At 40.4% G+C, this 15,386-nt stretch overlaps 1 protein-coding gene across 2 annotated transcripts in view; it reads left to right on the forward strand.

Moving 5' to 3' along the window:
• Positions 1-1,044: 1,044 nt before the first annotated feature.
• The window catches only part of osbpl9 (oxysterol binding protein-like 9), a 40,214-nt gene continuing 25,872 nt past the window's right edge, over positions 1,045-15,386 (forward strand). For both annotated transcript variants that reach the window (XM_039812096.1, XM_039812097.1), the window contains exons 1-3: positions 1,045-1,191; positions 2,872-2,922; positions 6,089-6,167. In XM_039812096.1, coding sequence (XP_039668030.1) covers positions 1,081-1,191; positions 2,872-2,922; positions 6,089-6,167 — 241 coding nt within the window. In that variant the 5' untranslated portion in view covers positions 1,045-1,080. The remainder of the gene's footprint in view (positions 1,192-2,871; positions 2,923-6,088; positions 6,168-15,386) is intronic.

Genomic DNA, 15,386 nt, shown 5'->3' on the forward strand with positions numbered 1-15,386 from the left:
AAACACTTATTCAATTTTAAACAATTATTAAAATGAGTGGCTTAAGAACAAAGGTGATTTTGCCTCTTCGGTGAGCACACTGCTAACGTGTCTTTAAATGTAAGAAAACTGTGAATGTTAAAGCAGGACAACAAACTGTGAGCTGTTATGTGGTAAGCAGAGGTATAATTAAATGGTTTAACAAAAGAATTAAATGTAAGATCATTTCACAGTCTCCATATGTTCAAACCCAGTGAACTTTATTGTAAACGTTTTAAAATTAAGGAATTAGTACAGTGGGAGGGACACTTTCTCAATTACTGTACTTAGTACAATTTTGAGGTACTTTACTTGAGTATTATTTCTATTCCACTACATTTAAGAGGGAAATATTGTACTTTTTAACTCTATATTTGTTTCACAGCTGTAGTCACTAGTTGCTTTTCAGATTAAGAATTTACATACAAAACATGATCAAATAATAAAATATGATTAATTGTTATAGATCAATCTACCCAACAGTATATGCAGTAGTTAGACTAGCTCCGCCCTGGCTAACTATAACATTAAAATACTGCTATTAGGTTTGTGAATCAATAATGATGATCCAATAAACAATACAATTTAAGCCTGGTGGGGCCATTCTATAGACACTTTTTGTAGATTTTGCTAAGACATTTGCACTTCAGTCAAATTTGAATACAGGAGTTTTACTTGTACTATATTCCATCTTTTACCCAAGTAAAGAATGTGAATACTTCTTCCGTGTTTTAATTTGTGCAAAAATTTGCCCACGAACCCCCATTTGATAAGAGTTTGTCCCAGGGTTCCCTGACAAAAATGTATGAAACCCATGATTATTACAAAAATTGTATGAAACTCATGATCAAAATAGTCATACATTGTGTAACTTATGGATGGATATATAGTGAACATATATGATTCCCCTTTTGGAAGGGACATCCCCTCAAGGACTACTAGGGTTCCCGGACCCCACTTCTACTTTGGGAACCACTGGTTTAATACATCCATTGGGGTAGCATCACATTCATCAGCAGCATCCTGCCGGCGACTCCTCCCCAACCGTAGCCTATTGTAAAGATGGCGTCCATCATGGAGGGGCCGCTAAGTAAGTGGACTAACGTTATGAAAGGTTGGCAGTACCGTTGGTTCGTTTTGGACTACAATGCCGGCTTGCTGTCGTACTACACGGTACGTTCATTTCCATGGTTTGTAAATGCAGAATTGATCAGCTCAATAGGTTAGATTAAAGGAGTTGTCGCTGGTTGTCAAACCCAAGTGGGATAAAGGCCTTGTGTTTGTCAGGAGTCTCAGCTGGCACAAAGAGGCGAGTCTCTTTGATGACAGATCCGTACGTTAGCCAATAGCAACAGTCCTCGAAGATCAACTGACGAATCGAGTGGCAGTATTTTTTCGTCTAATGTAGCTAGCTAGCGAAGCTAAAAGCTGAACTACACCCACTCGGCGAAACATTACTGTAAGAGTTAACAACATTAAGGTTAGGTGAGAGAGACCGAATCATGTATGTTGGCGAGAAGATTGTTGTGTATAATATTTAAATAAGAATCTGACACTCGCTGGTTTGCTAGCTAGCAAAATAGCTAACGTTAACAAGACACCGCGTGACGAGACAGTGGTTGCTAACGTTAGTTAGATTTTTGATAAATATCACGTCAATGCATTCATTGTACTTTGATTCGTACGTAAATGTCGAGAGAAAAGCAGACAGGAAACTGCCTGTGTTACTGTTACCGTACAAGTTGTAAGGACGATGACAACCAAGAGCTGTCCACTCCTCTCAGCAAGTTGACTGAGTCGTCAAAGCTTTCATTTGTCTTATTGACTTGAACAGTTGTTTTCCAGTAACTCTATTGCTTGAAGGGGTAGCCTATAAACCAGAAGCCTGAGTCCTGACTGATGGTGTTGTTTAGATAGCTGCATGAAAGTAATCACTGTGTTGGCCGAGATATGCTGCCTGCTAACCTGCAGTTAGCAGGGCAAAGCTCCACTGATATACAGAGCTGTGGACAAAGTCCTGAATCTGATAAATGTATACTATCAAGTTAAAACTGAACAAGAATCCAGTAGCAATTTCATACAATATCTGATTATAGAGCTGAAACAATAAGTTGATTAGTGAATTGACAGAATATTTGCAACAAGTATTTTGATCAGATTGGCTGGTTTTAGCTTCTCAAATGTGAGAATTTGCTTTTCCTCTTTGTTTTGTGATGATAAATTGAATATCGGAGTTTTGGACTGTTGATCAGACGAAACAATCAGTTTAAATATGTCACATTCGGTTCTGAGATAGTGTGATAGGCAATATTAACTATTTTCTTACATTGTGTAGACATAACGATTCCAGAAAATAATCAGATAAGCAGATGATGATGGTGAAAATGATGGTTAGTGGCAGCTCTAATCTGATGTATAACAACATTTTCAATTGAATCAGTAAGGAGAAAAACTGTCCTTAACATCATAAAGCAAGCATGCAGTAACCGTACATTAAATTGTGCTTGAGTCAGACTTTAGGTGATACGACTTCAGTCACCTCCTTTGCCCTCATCCAGTGTATGATTTGTATCCACATTTATTTATTCTATTTTCTGTCTATATTTTTGATTTTTTTTTTTTTTTTTTTTAAACCCTGCTTCAAATACAAAACCTGAGTTAAGAGAGGAGAGTCGTCTCTCAACTCTTAAGAGCAAAGACTCTAAGACTATAGTTGGATCGATCAAATTGCTCATAGATATTAATAGCCTTTTGACATACAGTACAGGACATCCTGACAATGTCGCTTATATGCACTTAGCCCTGCATACTGACTGTATTAATCCAGGATTTCTTCTTTTGTTGATTTTACAGTCAAAGGACAAGATGATGCGAGGATCCAGAAGAGGCTGCGTGCGACTCAGGGTAAGATTCTCAGGATCAAGGCCATCCTGTTCCTGGCAGACAGTTCTCTTTGATGGACTAAATGCATGCTATGCATGCTTGGCTGAGTTGCTGCCCTGCTTTACCAAGTATTTGGAAGAGTTTCCACATGTTCAGGGCATTGTTGTCCAGAGTGCAGTACACAACATCATACATATGACTTTCTGACAAGGTCTGCTTTGGCAGTGCAATCTTTCTGAACTATAAAAGGCAGGTACACTATAAGCTGTATCGTGCAGTTATCATCTGATATATTAATTGCTTGATTCGTTGGCCTTGTTTAACAGGTGTCAATAGATTCCTGCAGCCATATCAACAGCTCCATGGCTGCACATATTTAGCTCTCTCATGCAATGTGTTTAGTGTTGTGTAATGAGTAATGTCCACTAGATGGCAGCAGTTGACCTGCTACAATAAGGGAAAGATCCCTAATGCAGTAGGATTTTCAAAGGACTGAACCTACGTTGATGCTGAAAGAATGACATCTATTTTCTTGAAAATATAGTGTTTTGTTTGTCTTGAGAGAATTCAACAGAGGGCCGGATCTAAAGGTAGGATTAGATTTATTGGTTTAAATTGACGAATTATAAAACGCTCAGGAAAACATTTGTTTCTCTCTCCGTGTTTAAGACTTTAAAAAAATAAGTGGGCTTTTCCTCCTTATCCAAATTCCCAACTTTAAACCTTGCTAACTTGTAGACCCCCAGCAGCATTCCAAAGCCAGAACGTGTACCTAACTGTGTCAGCCACATATTAAACGTCTGCCATCTTGTTGTCAGAAGCTTCATTTATAAAATCAAGGAGGTAAAGTGTCTCATGAGTTTTTTTTTTGTTTGTTTTTTTCTTTTCTTTTTACAGAAGCAGTGGTGAAAGCCATATTTTATGCCACCATACATGTTTTGGTAAAAAAGGCATTGCCGAGCGCCCTGAAAATGTTTCCATTGATCTCAGCGAAGGGAGGAAGTATCTCCTGAAACTACCTGAAAAGAGGATCCAGTGTCATGTAGTCCTGGGTCAGAGGTTTCAGTTAGGGGTTGGATCAATGTGACACAATTTATTGCAATACAATACTTTGATGATATGCATTATGGAGATGGAAAAAGTCATCACTGGCATTGGCATCCTATCAATTACAATGGCTGTTGAAAGTATTTGCTTCCATTTTTATTTTGTCGCTTTACAACTTTGAATCGGGATATCATTTGATATTTTGACACTGATCAGAAGAAGAAAAAACACTGTGAAAACATCTCTACAATTTTTTTTTTTATAATAAATTCTTCACACAGACAAGGCGATAGAAACTTTATTCCATCACAGATTTGAAATGACAACAGTGATTTCAAAATATTAGCATTAGCAATTATGACTACAAATCAGATCATGTAGTTTAATGCCCCCATCATGAGGTACAACCATGAACAGTGTTTCTAAAGAGGGTTGGTTTGTGAGAGGTTTCTTCGTGCAGAATGGATATATGTATTACATTTGAAAATCCAAAAGGTTTCCTTTTCCAACAGTCACCACATGTGAAGGACTGTTTAGTGTATTCTGCTCCTTCCACAATCAAAAGACTATCATTCTTTCATATCACTTTACTTACTCTGTCCTTCAGACTTCTCTTTGTACGTCCTATGTAGAAACATTTACAGAGTAAAGCAACATTAATAGTTACTATTATAATAGGGCAATGTTTAGTGCCCTATTCTTACACTAGTCATCTTTCAACCATTCATTTCCCCATAGCTAACTATAGACCTAGTCTCTGATCATAGGGGCTTTCCTGCAAGACACCTTGGGACGTTCAGAAAAAAACAAGCTTGGGGTCACTTCTAAGGATATGGATCTTCTGTTAAATAATTTGTTGAGCCTCATTACTTTAACACATCATAAGATACTCTACATACCAGACGTCTTGTTGGTATTTCTTTGAGTTTTTTGAAGTAACTGACTAGCTCTGTGGACCTTTTTAGGCCTTGCTAGTTATTGTTGTCATATGGCTTTCAAAATCTATTTAAAAAAAACAATGAAGGGCGCCTGGGTAGATCACCTGGTAGAGCGTGCACCCATATACAGAGGCTGAGTCCTTGACGCAGCAGCCGCAGGTTCAACTCCAATGTGCGGCCCTTTGCTGCATGTCATTCCCTTTTCTCTCCCCTTTCATGTCTAGACTGTCCTGTCATAATAAAGGCCTAACAATGCCACACACGGACTTTTTTTTTTTTTTTTTTTAAATAACAAACCAAACAAAGAAACTGTTCTATCACAATGGAATTTACTTTTTTTTTTTTTTAAATGCAATAGGTGAAATGAATCATAATGTTGCAGTTAGTTGCTCACGGAGTATGGAACTAAATATAAAAAATTAGGGATTGACCGATACTGGTTTTTCAATGCCGATATCCATACTGATGATTAGAAGTTAATGAAACCGATATTTGGATATTGGGGTATCTCCAAATAAACATACAAAAATGATAAGGTTTAACATACACACACATAAAGAGATTGGCCTACAACTTGGTCCCATCATCAATATAAATATATGTTGTTGCAGGAAAAAGTAATTGCATATATTGATACATACATATTAAAACCAAATACATGTATAAATGCAATACATATGCAGCTGTTCTTATCTTATCCACACCCTGTAGTAGTTTCAGGTTTGCTGTGTAAGGAAGCTCTAAGTCACACAACCTGTTTCGGTTGCTTGGAGCTAATGTCCCAGCTAGCCAGCACGCCATTTCTCTGCAGTTCTTTCTCTCCAGTCAGCTGCTAGCTGTTGGTCCCCAGTGTCTATTTTTTCTCCACCCTTCCCTGCCTTTCTCCTCCTTCACTTTCCCAAATCCCACCTCCTCCTCCTCCCCTCTCTTCTTTTCTGCCATGTTCCAAAAGGCTGCACTTGTATGTGTGAGAGAGAAACACAAAGTGATTGTGAGGAAGAGACGATAAGGCAAGAGGAGATTGAGCTTTTGAAGCGAAGAGAGTGAGGTGCTGAGACAAACTAGTGTAATTTGTAAAAGAGAGCCAGTCAGGGGCTGCTGGAACATGTGGAGGGCATGAGGATAGAAATGGAAAGAGGAGTATGACGTGTCCCGCTGTCTGACTGCATGCTTTTTTTCCCCCTCTCTCTCTGTTTGCCCAGGGAGCTGTGATCGGCATTGATGACGAGGACGACAGCACATTCACCATCACTGTGGATCAGAAGACTTTCCATTTCCAAGGTGAGATGTCCCCCCTGTATTTATTTTGTTTTCTTTATGCCCCCTTTCTCTGTGTTACCATCACTGGCTTTCTTTCTCTGTGATCTCTTTTGCATCCATCCCTGCTGTTCATTTGCGCTCTCTAGCTCACTCTCTCTCTCACTCTCTCTCTCTCTCACTCCTCTTTCCCTCCCCACCTTTCAAAGACTTGGATTGGTCTGCTCTAATGCCAGGAAACCCATGCACTCAGGCATCTACACAATGCCAAAGTGTGCTGCATTCATTTGAGCTTTGTCTCACTCCCCATGGAACTTCTTCAAGCTCGTAGAAGTTGGACTGACACAAATTTCTGTAGATAAACAAGATTTGTTCCACTGCAAGCTGGATAGAATCCTCTGGAACAGAAGTATGTCTTCTTTTTTTCTTTTCTCTGCCCTCCTGACTGTGGCTGAGGAGGAAGATTGCTGCTTGTGTGTCTCTGCAGTTGAGCCTCTGGGAATAATAAGGGAATACTGCTGAGCTGGAAGCTGAGCTCAGGGCTCTTCTGGTTTCTGCTGCTGTTCGCTCTTCGCCACGCTGCTGCTGCCGCTCGCTACACACCAACCAGTCACTCCATAGGGATTGGATTGGCTCCCAGCTACAGCATCGCACCCCTCCCGTCCTACCAACCTTTCTCTCTTTTTTTGACAGGGAGCAGTCCAGTACAACGCAGACACAATTTTTTTTTACTCGATCACTCCACCAGGTCTTTAACTAACCTTCTCCACCTTACCTTCATCTCTGTCCTTCCATCTGTCCATTTGTATCAATTCCCCCCCCCCGCCAACACCTTACCACTCGCACGTCACTACTGCCACCCCCCCTTCCCCCACTTCACCTCCTTCTTGAGGGTCACCAGCCACAGTCCATGGGCCCCTGCCCCTCTCACCTCCTCCATGCCCTCTCCCATGTCTGTGTTCCGAAGCTGTATGCTGTGGTTCTACAAAAGGAAGGGTAAGGAGAAACCCGTGCACGTCTCATGGTCCACATGCATGCCAATCACAGACAAAGTGATTGAGAGGAGGCGTTGTTTGTTTGTGTTCTGGAATGTGCAGTCAGGGTAGAGCAGTATGTTCTGTAGTGCCCGGGTGTATTTGTTTGTTATCGAGGTTCAAGGACCGTTCAGAGTTGTGTGAATTAGAACGTTTTGTGGCTGTCGGCTGTGAGGAATTAAGGAGAGAGGAGTGTGTGCAGTGGCCTGAATCAGTCCAATGTTTGTACAGGCTAGGTGTGTTATTTAGAAAAGGATGTTTGTTGTTACTGGTCTTTGTTCTGCTCTTTACTGGTTTTATGCCACAGTGAGTCGGAGTCTTTGGCATCAGCTGTAATGCCTCAGTGAGTTAAAAGTGCATTTGTTCGATTCATCAATTTTCTATGTTCATTTGTTGGTGGATATTAACTGAATTACCTGAGTCTGAGAGACTTCTACATCAGAGAACAGGCGAACCGAAGCCATGTAAATTATATTTTAATTTAATGAGTCCAAACTTTTAAGCATTATTCAAAAACCATTAACACAGTCAAAGAGGCAAATTGGCAGGGTGTATAGCTTGCATGAAACAGCAGCACAGACAACAAAGACGATACAACACACTTTGAAAGCAGCATGTCCTTGCACAGGACAATCTGAATCTTTGCAGCACGTTGTGAAAGGCAATGAAATGTCACTAAGACACATTTGTTATCCAGATCCCTAGAGGAGCACGGAACAATGTCACCTATCACCAGTAGAGGAACGGGCAGAAAAATGTGTTCTGAGCATGAGATTGTGGATAAATCCGCTGTTAGCTTGGATATCCAGAGATGTGCAGGATGTTGGGCTGTAAAACAAACCTGATCTGATCATGTTATGAAGTCAGTCTCCCAGTCTCCATCTATATTTACAGTATATATACCCTTGTGTGCCATTATGTATGGACTGGTGTGTGGGTAAGGTATGGACTGTGATTGGTAGAGCCTCACTGCCAAGATTTAGAGGGGTAAAGAAAGGCGCTAACAGATTGATACCATTCACCGGAATTTATATTTCCAATGACCAATACATCTGCTGATACACAGTATTAAAGTGAGTGACATGTTATGGTGTAAAAAAACAAAATTGATACGTCCTCTTACGGGATAGTCCAGCTCACAGGTTGAAGTGTATTCTGAGCCGGCCAGCCACTGTGCTAGCCCGGAATTCAGCTCTGTGCTGTCTTTCTATTTAGAGAGGCATCCATTATTCATCTGCCCCTCTCCCCCGGCGGTGCATTTTGCCTGAGAGCCCTTTAGCTTTACTTCTTTCCCCCTCTCTGCTCTCACTCGCCTCCTCTTTTCTACTGTAGCTATCAATCTCTCCTCTTCTCCGCCCTCTTTGTCAGGCCTGACGGCCTGGACCATCAGTCCAGGATGAGATCCCCTCTCATTCTCTCTACCTTGTCTCCAGGGTCCTCCCTCATCATAGTATCACCTGCACTGTCTGCTGTCATCTCTTTTTAAATATCCCACCGTGGTCATCATTTTTTAACTTCTGTGTTCTTTCATGACTGCTTCTGTAATTGTGTATTTATGTAGAAACATGTTCTCATGTGCAGATCACGCATGCATGACTCAGTCAGTCCAAATCAATATGATGAGTTCATTTGACATTTTTGCCACACAGTTGGACCAAAATCGTAAATTAACAAAGTACTACCACCAAGACAACATTACTTCATTAACCTCAGAAATGGTGCGGTTTCTTTGCACTACATTTGGGTAGCTACCACTTTATTGGCAGGTTGCAGTCCTGAGCATCAGACCCTCTCTCCTCCCACCGGAGCATGTATGCACATATTTCTTCAGCTTGTCAGAAGATGGCAGGAGGAGAGAGATGAGGGATGAATAATTCACAGAGGCCTTTTGGAGAAAGGAGGAGCAACATTATGGGGAGAGGCTGAGCAATGTAAAGGGAAATCTTTGTGATTGGATACCCTGACCACTGAGATGGTAGTATAATTCTTGGGTTAGGAATACATTACTGGTGCTGTTAGAGTATGTAAAGTTGTCTGGACATGGTAAATGTACTACCATGCTTATTGTTGTAATTGTGTATTGGCTCCATCTGTCTTTGTCATTTTCGGCAGTCTTGGTAACTAACTACCAGTAGCTTAATTTATGTGCATTTAATTCCTAAACTCGAGTCTGCAAGATGTAAGAGACAGAAGAGTGCCTGGAGGAAAATATAATTCTGGAAGCTGGTTGATAACCTGCCAAATAAACAATAACAGGAGAATTATAGATGGACCAATAGGTGAAAAACTTGTCCATGGCCACGGTACTTTTATTTTGTGACTAATATGAAATTAAGTGCTTTATAGTTGACCAAGTATCAGCATAACAATTATACGGAATAATATTAATAATACTTTTCATTTGGATATAAGCTGATGCCAGCAGAATGCAAATATATTGGTTCATATATCATAACACATTTCATTGCATTTTGCAGAATGCAGTTCCAGAAAAAATAAAAACAAAATATAGGGGTGTTTAAGACTCAACATAACAACAATGTCCTCAGTTCAAGTCTGTTCTAACTCCCCTCATTTCCATTCCGCTCTTTACTTTGGTTTTACACTATGTAATAAAGGCAAATGATGGCAAAGAAATACTGGGAACATGAATGAGTATCAAAATCAAATGGATGGAATAGAGGGGAATGTACATGATATCACTGTACCTGGAAGTTGGTCACATCCCCCTGACTAACACACACAAATATTTAGCATCTGCTGGTTGCGTTCACAAGCCAAAATGCATTGATAAACGGAAGAGCTGTTGATCCATTGACTGCATAAATAGTTTGAGAATGAATTCAGCCATAACTTGAAATCCTGGTTCCAAAATGTGGTTTTGTCTAACGTATGTTGTCACATTTTTAAGTCAAATAATACCATAAATCCTTTTTGGAGTACTCAGTGACTCTAATATGTAAATGACCTTTCAAATGTTCTCTGTTTGATGGTTTTGTTGACTTGTTCATTGTCAGTCTGGTACATCACAAAAAACTTTAGATTCTGATAACCTTCACAGTAAATTGTTTGAGATATTATTGGTTTTCCTCTTGGTATCGCAACTCGACCCATCATATCCTCTATAGCAGGTTTGTTAGTGCGCTGACGTGCACTAACGTGCAAGTGGCACGGTAACTGGCCTATGAAATGATGATCATTATAGCGTTTCAAGCGGGCTCTAAATCAAACACAACTAAGCCACACAGCCATGATATTGAGTCAATATATCTTGCACCCCTAGATATAATATTGCGCAACGTATATCTAATATCTCCCAAGGTCTGTAACTATTAGGAGTGTGTGTGTGTGTGTGTGGGTGTGGGTGTGTGTGGGTGGATAGGTTGGGGTTTATTGGTGTGAGGTATAGTACTTCCTGTGTGCTTGTTCTTCTAATAGCCTTGCTGTGCCTCCCTGCTTTCCTCTGGCAGAGAAGCAGCAGAGCCTACGGTAATTAGGGTTGGGTACCGAAACCCGGTTCCACTATGGTACCGGTTCCTACGCAAACAGTAGTGTTTAGACCGGATTAGAACGCGAATTTCGGTTCCTCATTTCGGTTCCGACTGAAATATTTTCCCTCTGTCGCTCCGGACAGCGGCAGCCTCTCATTTATTTTGTTGTTACTTGTTAATAGTGTAACGGTTATTTGTTAAATTATTGTAGTTGTGTGTTAGGTGACTTAGGTTTACTTATTATATATTGAAATACTTTAAAACGTTAATATATCGTTAAATTTAAATAATTTTCAATTAAAAAAAAAAAAACTCCATAAAAAGCCTTTCTTTTGTCATTTTTCAGTTTTTCAAGAATCAGTTTAGGAATCGGAATCGTTTTGAAAGTACCGGTTCGGAATTGTAAAAATCCAAACGGTACCCAACCCTAACGGTAATAGGGTTAAGTCAGCACATCTCCCTCTGTTTTATGACCCTACTTTGCTGCAGTGCTGGGACTAATGCGTTACAGTATCTCTGTTACGTTTGGCAGTAACTAGTACTCTAACACATTCTTTTTTTTTTTTTTTATTAAAGGGGTGATAGAATGCAAAACCGATTTTACCCTGTCATAGTTGAATAACGACAGTTCGGTGGGTAAATGGGACATACATAGAAGCTCAAAATCCCATTGACACCCCTTTACTATGAAAATCTCATATTTTGAAACTGCCGCTGAAAACGGGCGAATCTCAACAAAGCTAGTTGCTTGCGTAAGCATCTCAAAATCCGGAACCTTTGTCACAGCCGTGGGTGTATTAAGAGAACGGTCACGCCCCAACATTTACATAGGCTACACAACTGACCTGAGATCAGGTAGTTTTCTGAATCTAGCCAGGTCACGCAGATCTCTGCTATTCCATTACAAAATTCACTTCTGAATCTTTTTTATGCGAGAAATCAACTATATAAAGCTCAAATATGGGCCACTTTACGAAAAAGGATGGCTAATTGCAAATTTTCTCCGACTGTGTGTCGGAGTTTAGCGCCGGTGCTGCCTGGGTTGCTACATCGCCGCCCTGACCGCAGTGTCAGCAAGCTTGTTACGCCCGCAATCTTTTACCGCAGCCCGCAGGTTCCAGTTAATCTTATAATGGGTATGTGTGTTGAGTTATTTAAACAATCGGGGAAATAAACGCCTCTTGTCCGCGAGTCTCATTGATAGAGCCGCGGTGAGATGGAGTCCATCAATGAGAGCTAGCTAGCCTCCTCCTAACTCTGACATTCACAAAAATACATTCAATTGAAATCCGAAATCGGACAAGTGTTAGCTAAGCTTTGTAAGACCTTGAGGAATCTGTAATATTCATGCCGTGACGAAATTCAAACTGTAAATATACTTTAGTTATGCGAAAGTGAGTAAGCTGCGGTATTTCCCCATTGTAATGAATGGGACATATAGCAAGCAGCTGCTCGTCCTACAAAGACGCCTTGCGTTCATAAAAATGCCTTAAAATCAAATCGGACACAACGGTTAGCTTTATAAGACATTGGGGAATGATGTTATATAAGTGGCGTGACGAAATTCAAACCGTAAATATATTCTAGTTATGCCGGCAGCTGGCCACGGAGCCCCGTAGTGCAGTATCCACAAAGGGTGACTTTGCGCTGGGTATGGAGCCCAGCAGGCTGCCGCTTTCTCGTCAGAATGTGTGGAGCTCCTAAAGTCCGACACGTCTTACCAAATTTGCAATTAGCCATCAATTTTTGTAAAACGGCCCATATTTCAGCTTTATATAGTTGATTTCTCGCTTAAAAAAGTCTCAGAAGTGAATTTGGTAATGAAACATTGCAGTGTCTGGAATATGAGATTCTGTCGCTTCTCTAATGTATGTGTATTGGGGATTCGCTCAACCAATCAGCGCGCAGCTCATCTAAATATTCATGACCATACCATATTTGGAAGAAAAGCTCTTGTTACAAATAGGGCCAAAACACAGGGATGCATAAGGGCCAATAAAATATCAACCAGGCCATTTTCAGCCCAACCAATGTTACATACCCCATTAGGAGACCATAAGGAACAGTGTGAAATACCCTATATAATCATTCTATCACCCCTTTAAGTAACTAAATTACCACTACTGAAAGGCTTGTTACTTGTTGACTTGCAGATTTTGTTGTCTGGTCGTTTTTCCTTGATATTTGTGCTTCCACCCTAAGTAGACTAAGTAAGTGTTGTGGCTTTGGCTTTTAAGACCGGAGGTGATCATGTGTTTGGTAATGTGTGCAGGTGGGTTTCTGTCTGTCAGAGGCTGTCTGCACATTTATGACTGTATGCTCATGGACCTTTTGTGCAGCGGTGATTCACAATTAAAACCTTTTTGTTTTTTACTATTTTACTGACTGCTCCGTTTTATACCGTGATTTACTGCTAAATGTATCAAGGCATTCAGTGTACATTTAATGTTGGCAAGCACATTGCCCTGTCACGTTGCCCAAAAAGTGCCCCAGTCTATCGCCACCATAAGTGATGAGTTAACAGAGAAAGGCGTTCAGCATCTGGCTGACATTATTGAATGTTTTAAACAACCACCGCTATCATGAGAGGGCCATGAGCATACAGTCACAAATGTGCACAAAAACAAATTACACTGATGGGTCCAGTAATATGCGAGATTAGCTGCAGACAGACATACACCTACACACAAACAACCGAACGGCAGCATTTCAAAGTAGACCTTTTAAAAAGTTACTTATCACAGTAACACATTACTTTTTGGTGGAAATAATCAATAATTGAGTTTTTTTTAATGAGTTAACTAGAAACTGTAACTAATTACTATTTTTCAGTAGCTAGCACAGCACTGCTTAGCAGCAGGCTTTAAGTCTGTGTTACACTCTTACAGGGTTAAAACAGCATCAATAATGTGTTGTTAATGTCAGGTGTGTGTAATTATAGAAAAAAGTAAACTTAGTGACTGTTAATCTTTTGCCCATTTTGTTTCTCTATACAATTTGATAATTGCTGTAAAACCGCATGTAACAAGCACTTTACACCCTTTTTCGCTATAAATGACTAAAGTATTTTCACTGTGAACTCAGAAACCAGGAACATTTCCTTATTACTTACCTGAAAAAAAATTTAATAAATGAAAGACACATTCTTGATATATTTAACCAAAGCCCCTCTACGGAAAGCCTTTTCACTCCCTATTTAGCCCCATTGTACCGAATTTGGTTGCAGTTCCACCAGAGTTCCACTGGGGGTGATCGCAGGCGAGTGCAAAATGAATGGGACTCTATGAGCTAGACGGCTTAATTTGTCTCTTTCGCCTGATTGCCGTTGAGAAATCTCAGATTTGATTGTAGTTTTTGCAAATTCAACATGGGTTATAGGTCGAAAGTTGAATGAACGAGTACTTATGTCCTTTTCGATTTCTTACAGGTTGAGTCGTTATTGCCCATAAAACACTAGCATTGTGCTAATGAATGCTGATTGGTCAGTGAAGGACTGATTACGACCAGAGATCCCGCTTGACGGCATCCGAAGCGGAACCAGAATGTCAGAGTGAATATTTCGGCGTGTTCTTTAAAACATTAGCAAACCTCTTTCTAGCGCGTGTATTGACAGGGAGAGCCTTACCTGTCAGCTGTGTTGTCGATGCCTCGAGAGAACAAAGGAAGTGACTCAGAGCTTGCCGTAAAGCAGTATCTCCGGCCGTACACTGTGTATGACGTCATTGACGTTTTAAAAGGCTTTTTAGAACAAAAAAGCGACTTTCAAAAAAATCTAACACCCAGCAGTGTGTATTTTCTTTGCCTCCCCTTTCGAATGCAACATTCAAATTACTAGACAAAAATTATATCCTGAGAAAAGGGGTATAGCTCCTTAGGGTCCCATTCATTCGGCACTCGCTTGTGAGCGCCCTATAGTGGAACCAGAGTGGAACTGCAACCAGTTCAGAAGCCGGAAGTATCGAGAGAGTGGAACTTCTTCCCTTATTAGAAATTCTTTGATTCAACCCTAACATCCATTCTTCCTGGGTCTATTTTATATGTGCACCTTATGATTAAAAGTCTTTGTAACCTTCTGAACAATAGTCACCAGGATGGAGGGTACTACTATGCTGTTGTCAGACAGTTGTAAATCATACCCTAATCTTATCCTGTCTTGTCCATTCCTCTAACTTTGGCTTATCCTCCTCCCCTTTGTCTGTATCAAGACAAGTTAATATGTAAAGGACTTTCTTTGAATATGTAACTCTAACTAACTTAATGTCAGATGACTTGCAGTATGTTGCCTCATGTGACTGGCCCACTGGCTGACAACACTGTAGATTTGCTGAGTGGACTAACAGCTACTACCTACTTAAATCATGGTGAGCCACAAGATAGGACAGAGATTGCACTTGCGACACAGTTCATACAGTTTGAGTATTTGTTTTTGTTGAATGGCCGTGCTACTACCTGTCCTCTGTCATGAATAGAGCTCAACAACATTAGCTGCAGTAATCGGTTCCTTTGGAGAGTCTGTTTGGCTGAGGGGAAAGTGAGAGGCCAGTGAGGCACTGTCTGAGTGGATTGGCTTGAGCCTCGGAAGCCTTTTTAATGTCTTTTAAAAGCTTTTCTGCTGTGGCACTAGCTCAGCCATTCACATGCTGCCCTATCTTGTTTCCAGCTCAATGAAAAATTACTTCTACACAGGATATAGCTTGCCAGCTAATTCAATGGCATAT

The sequence above is a fragment of the Perca fluviatilis genome, chromosome 9 (assembly GCF_010015445.1).
Source record: "Perca fluviatilis chromosome 9, GENO_Pfluv_1.0, whole genome shotgun sequence".
Lineage (NCBI taxonomy): Eukaryota > Metazoa > Chordata > Actinopteri > Perciformes > Percidae > Perca > Perca fluviatilis.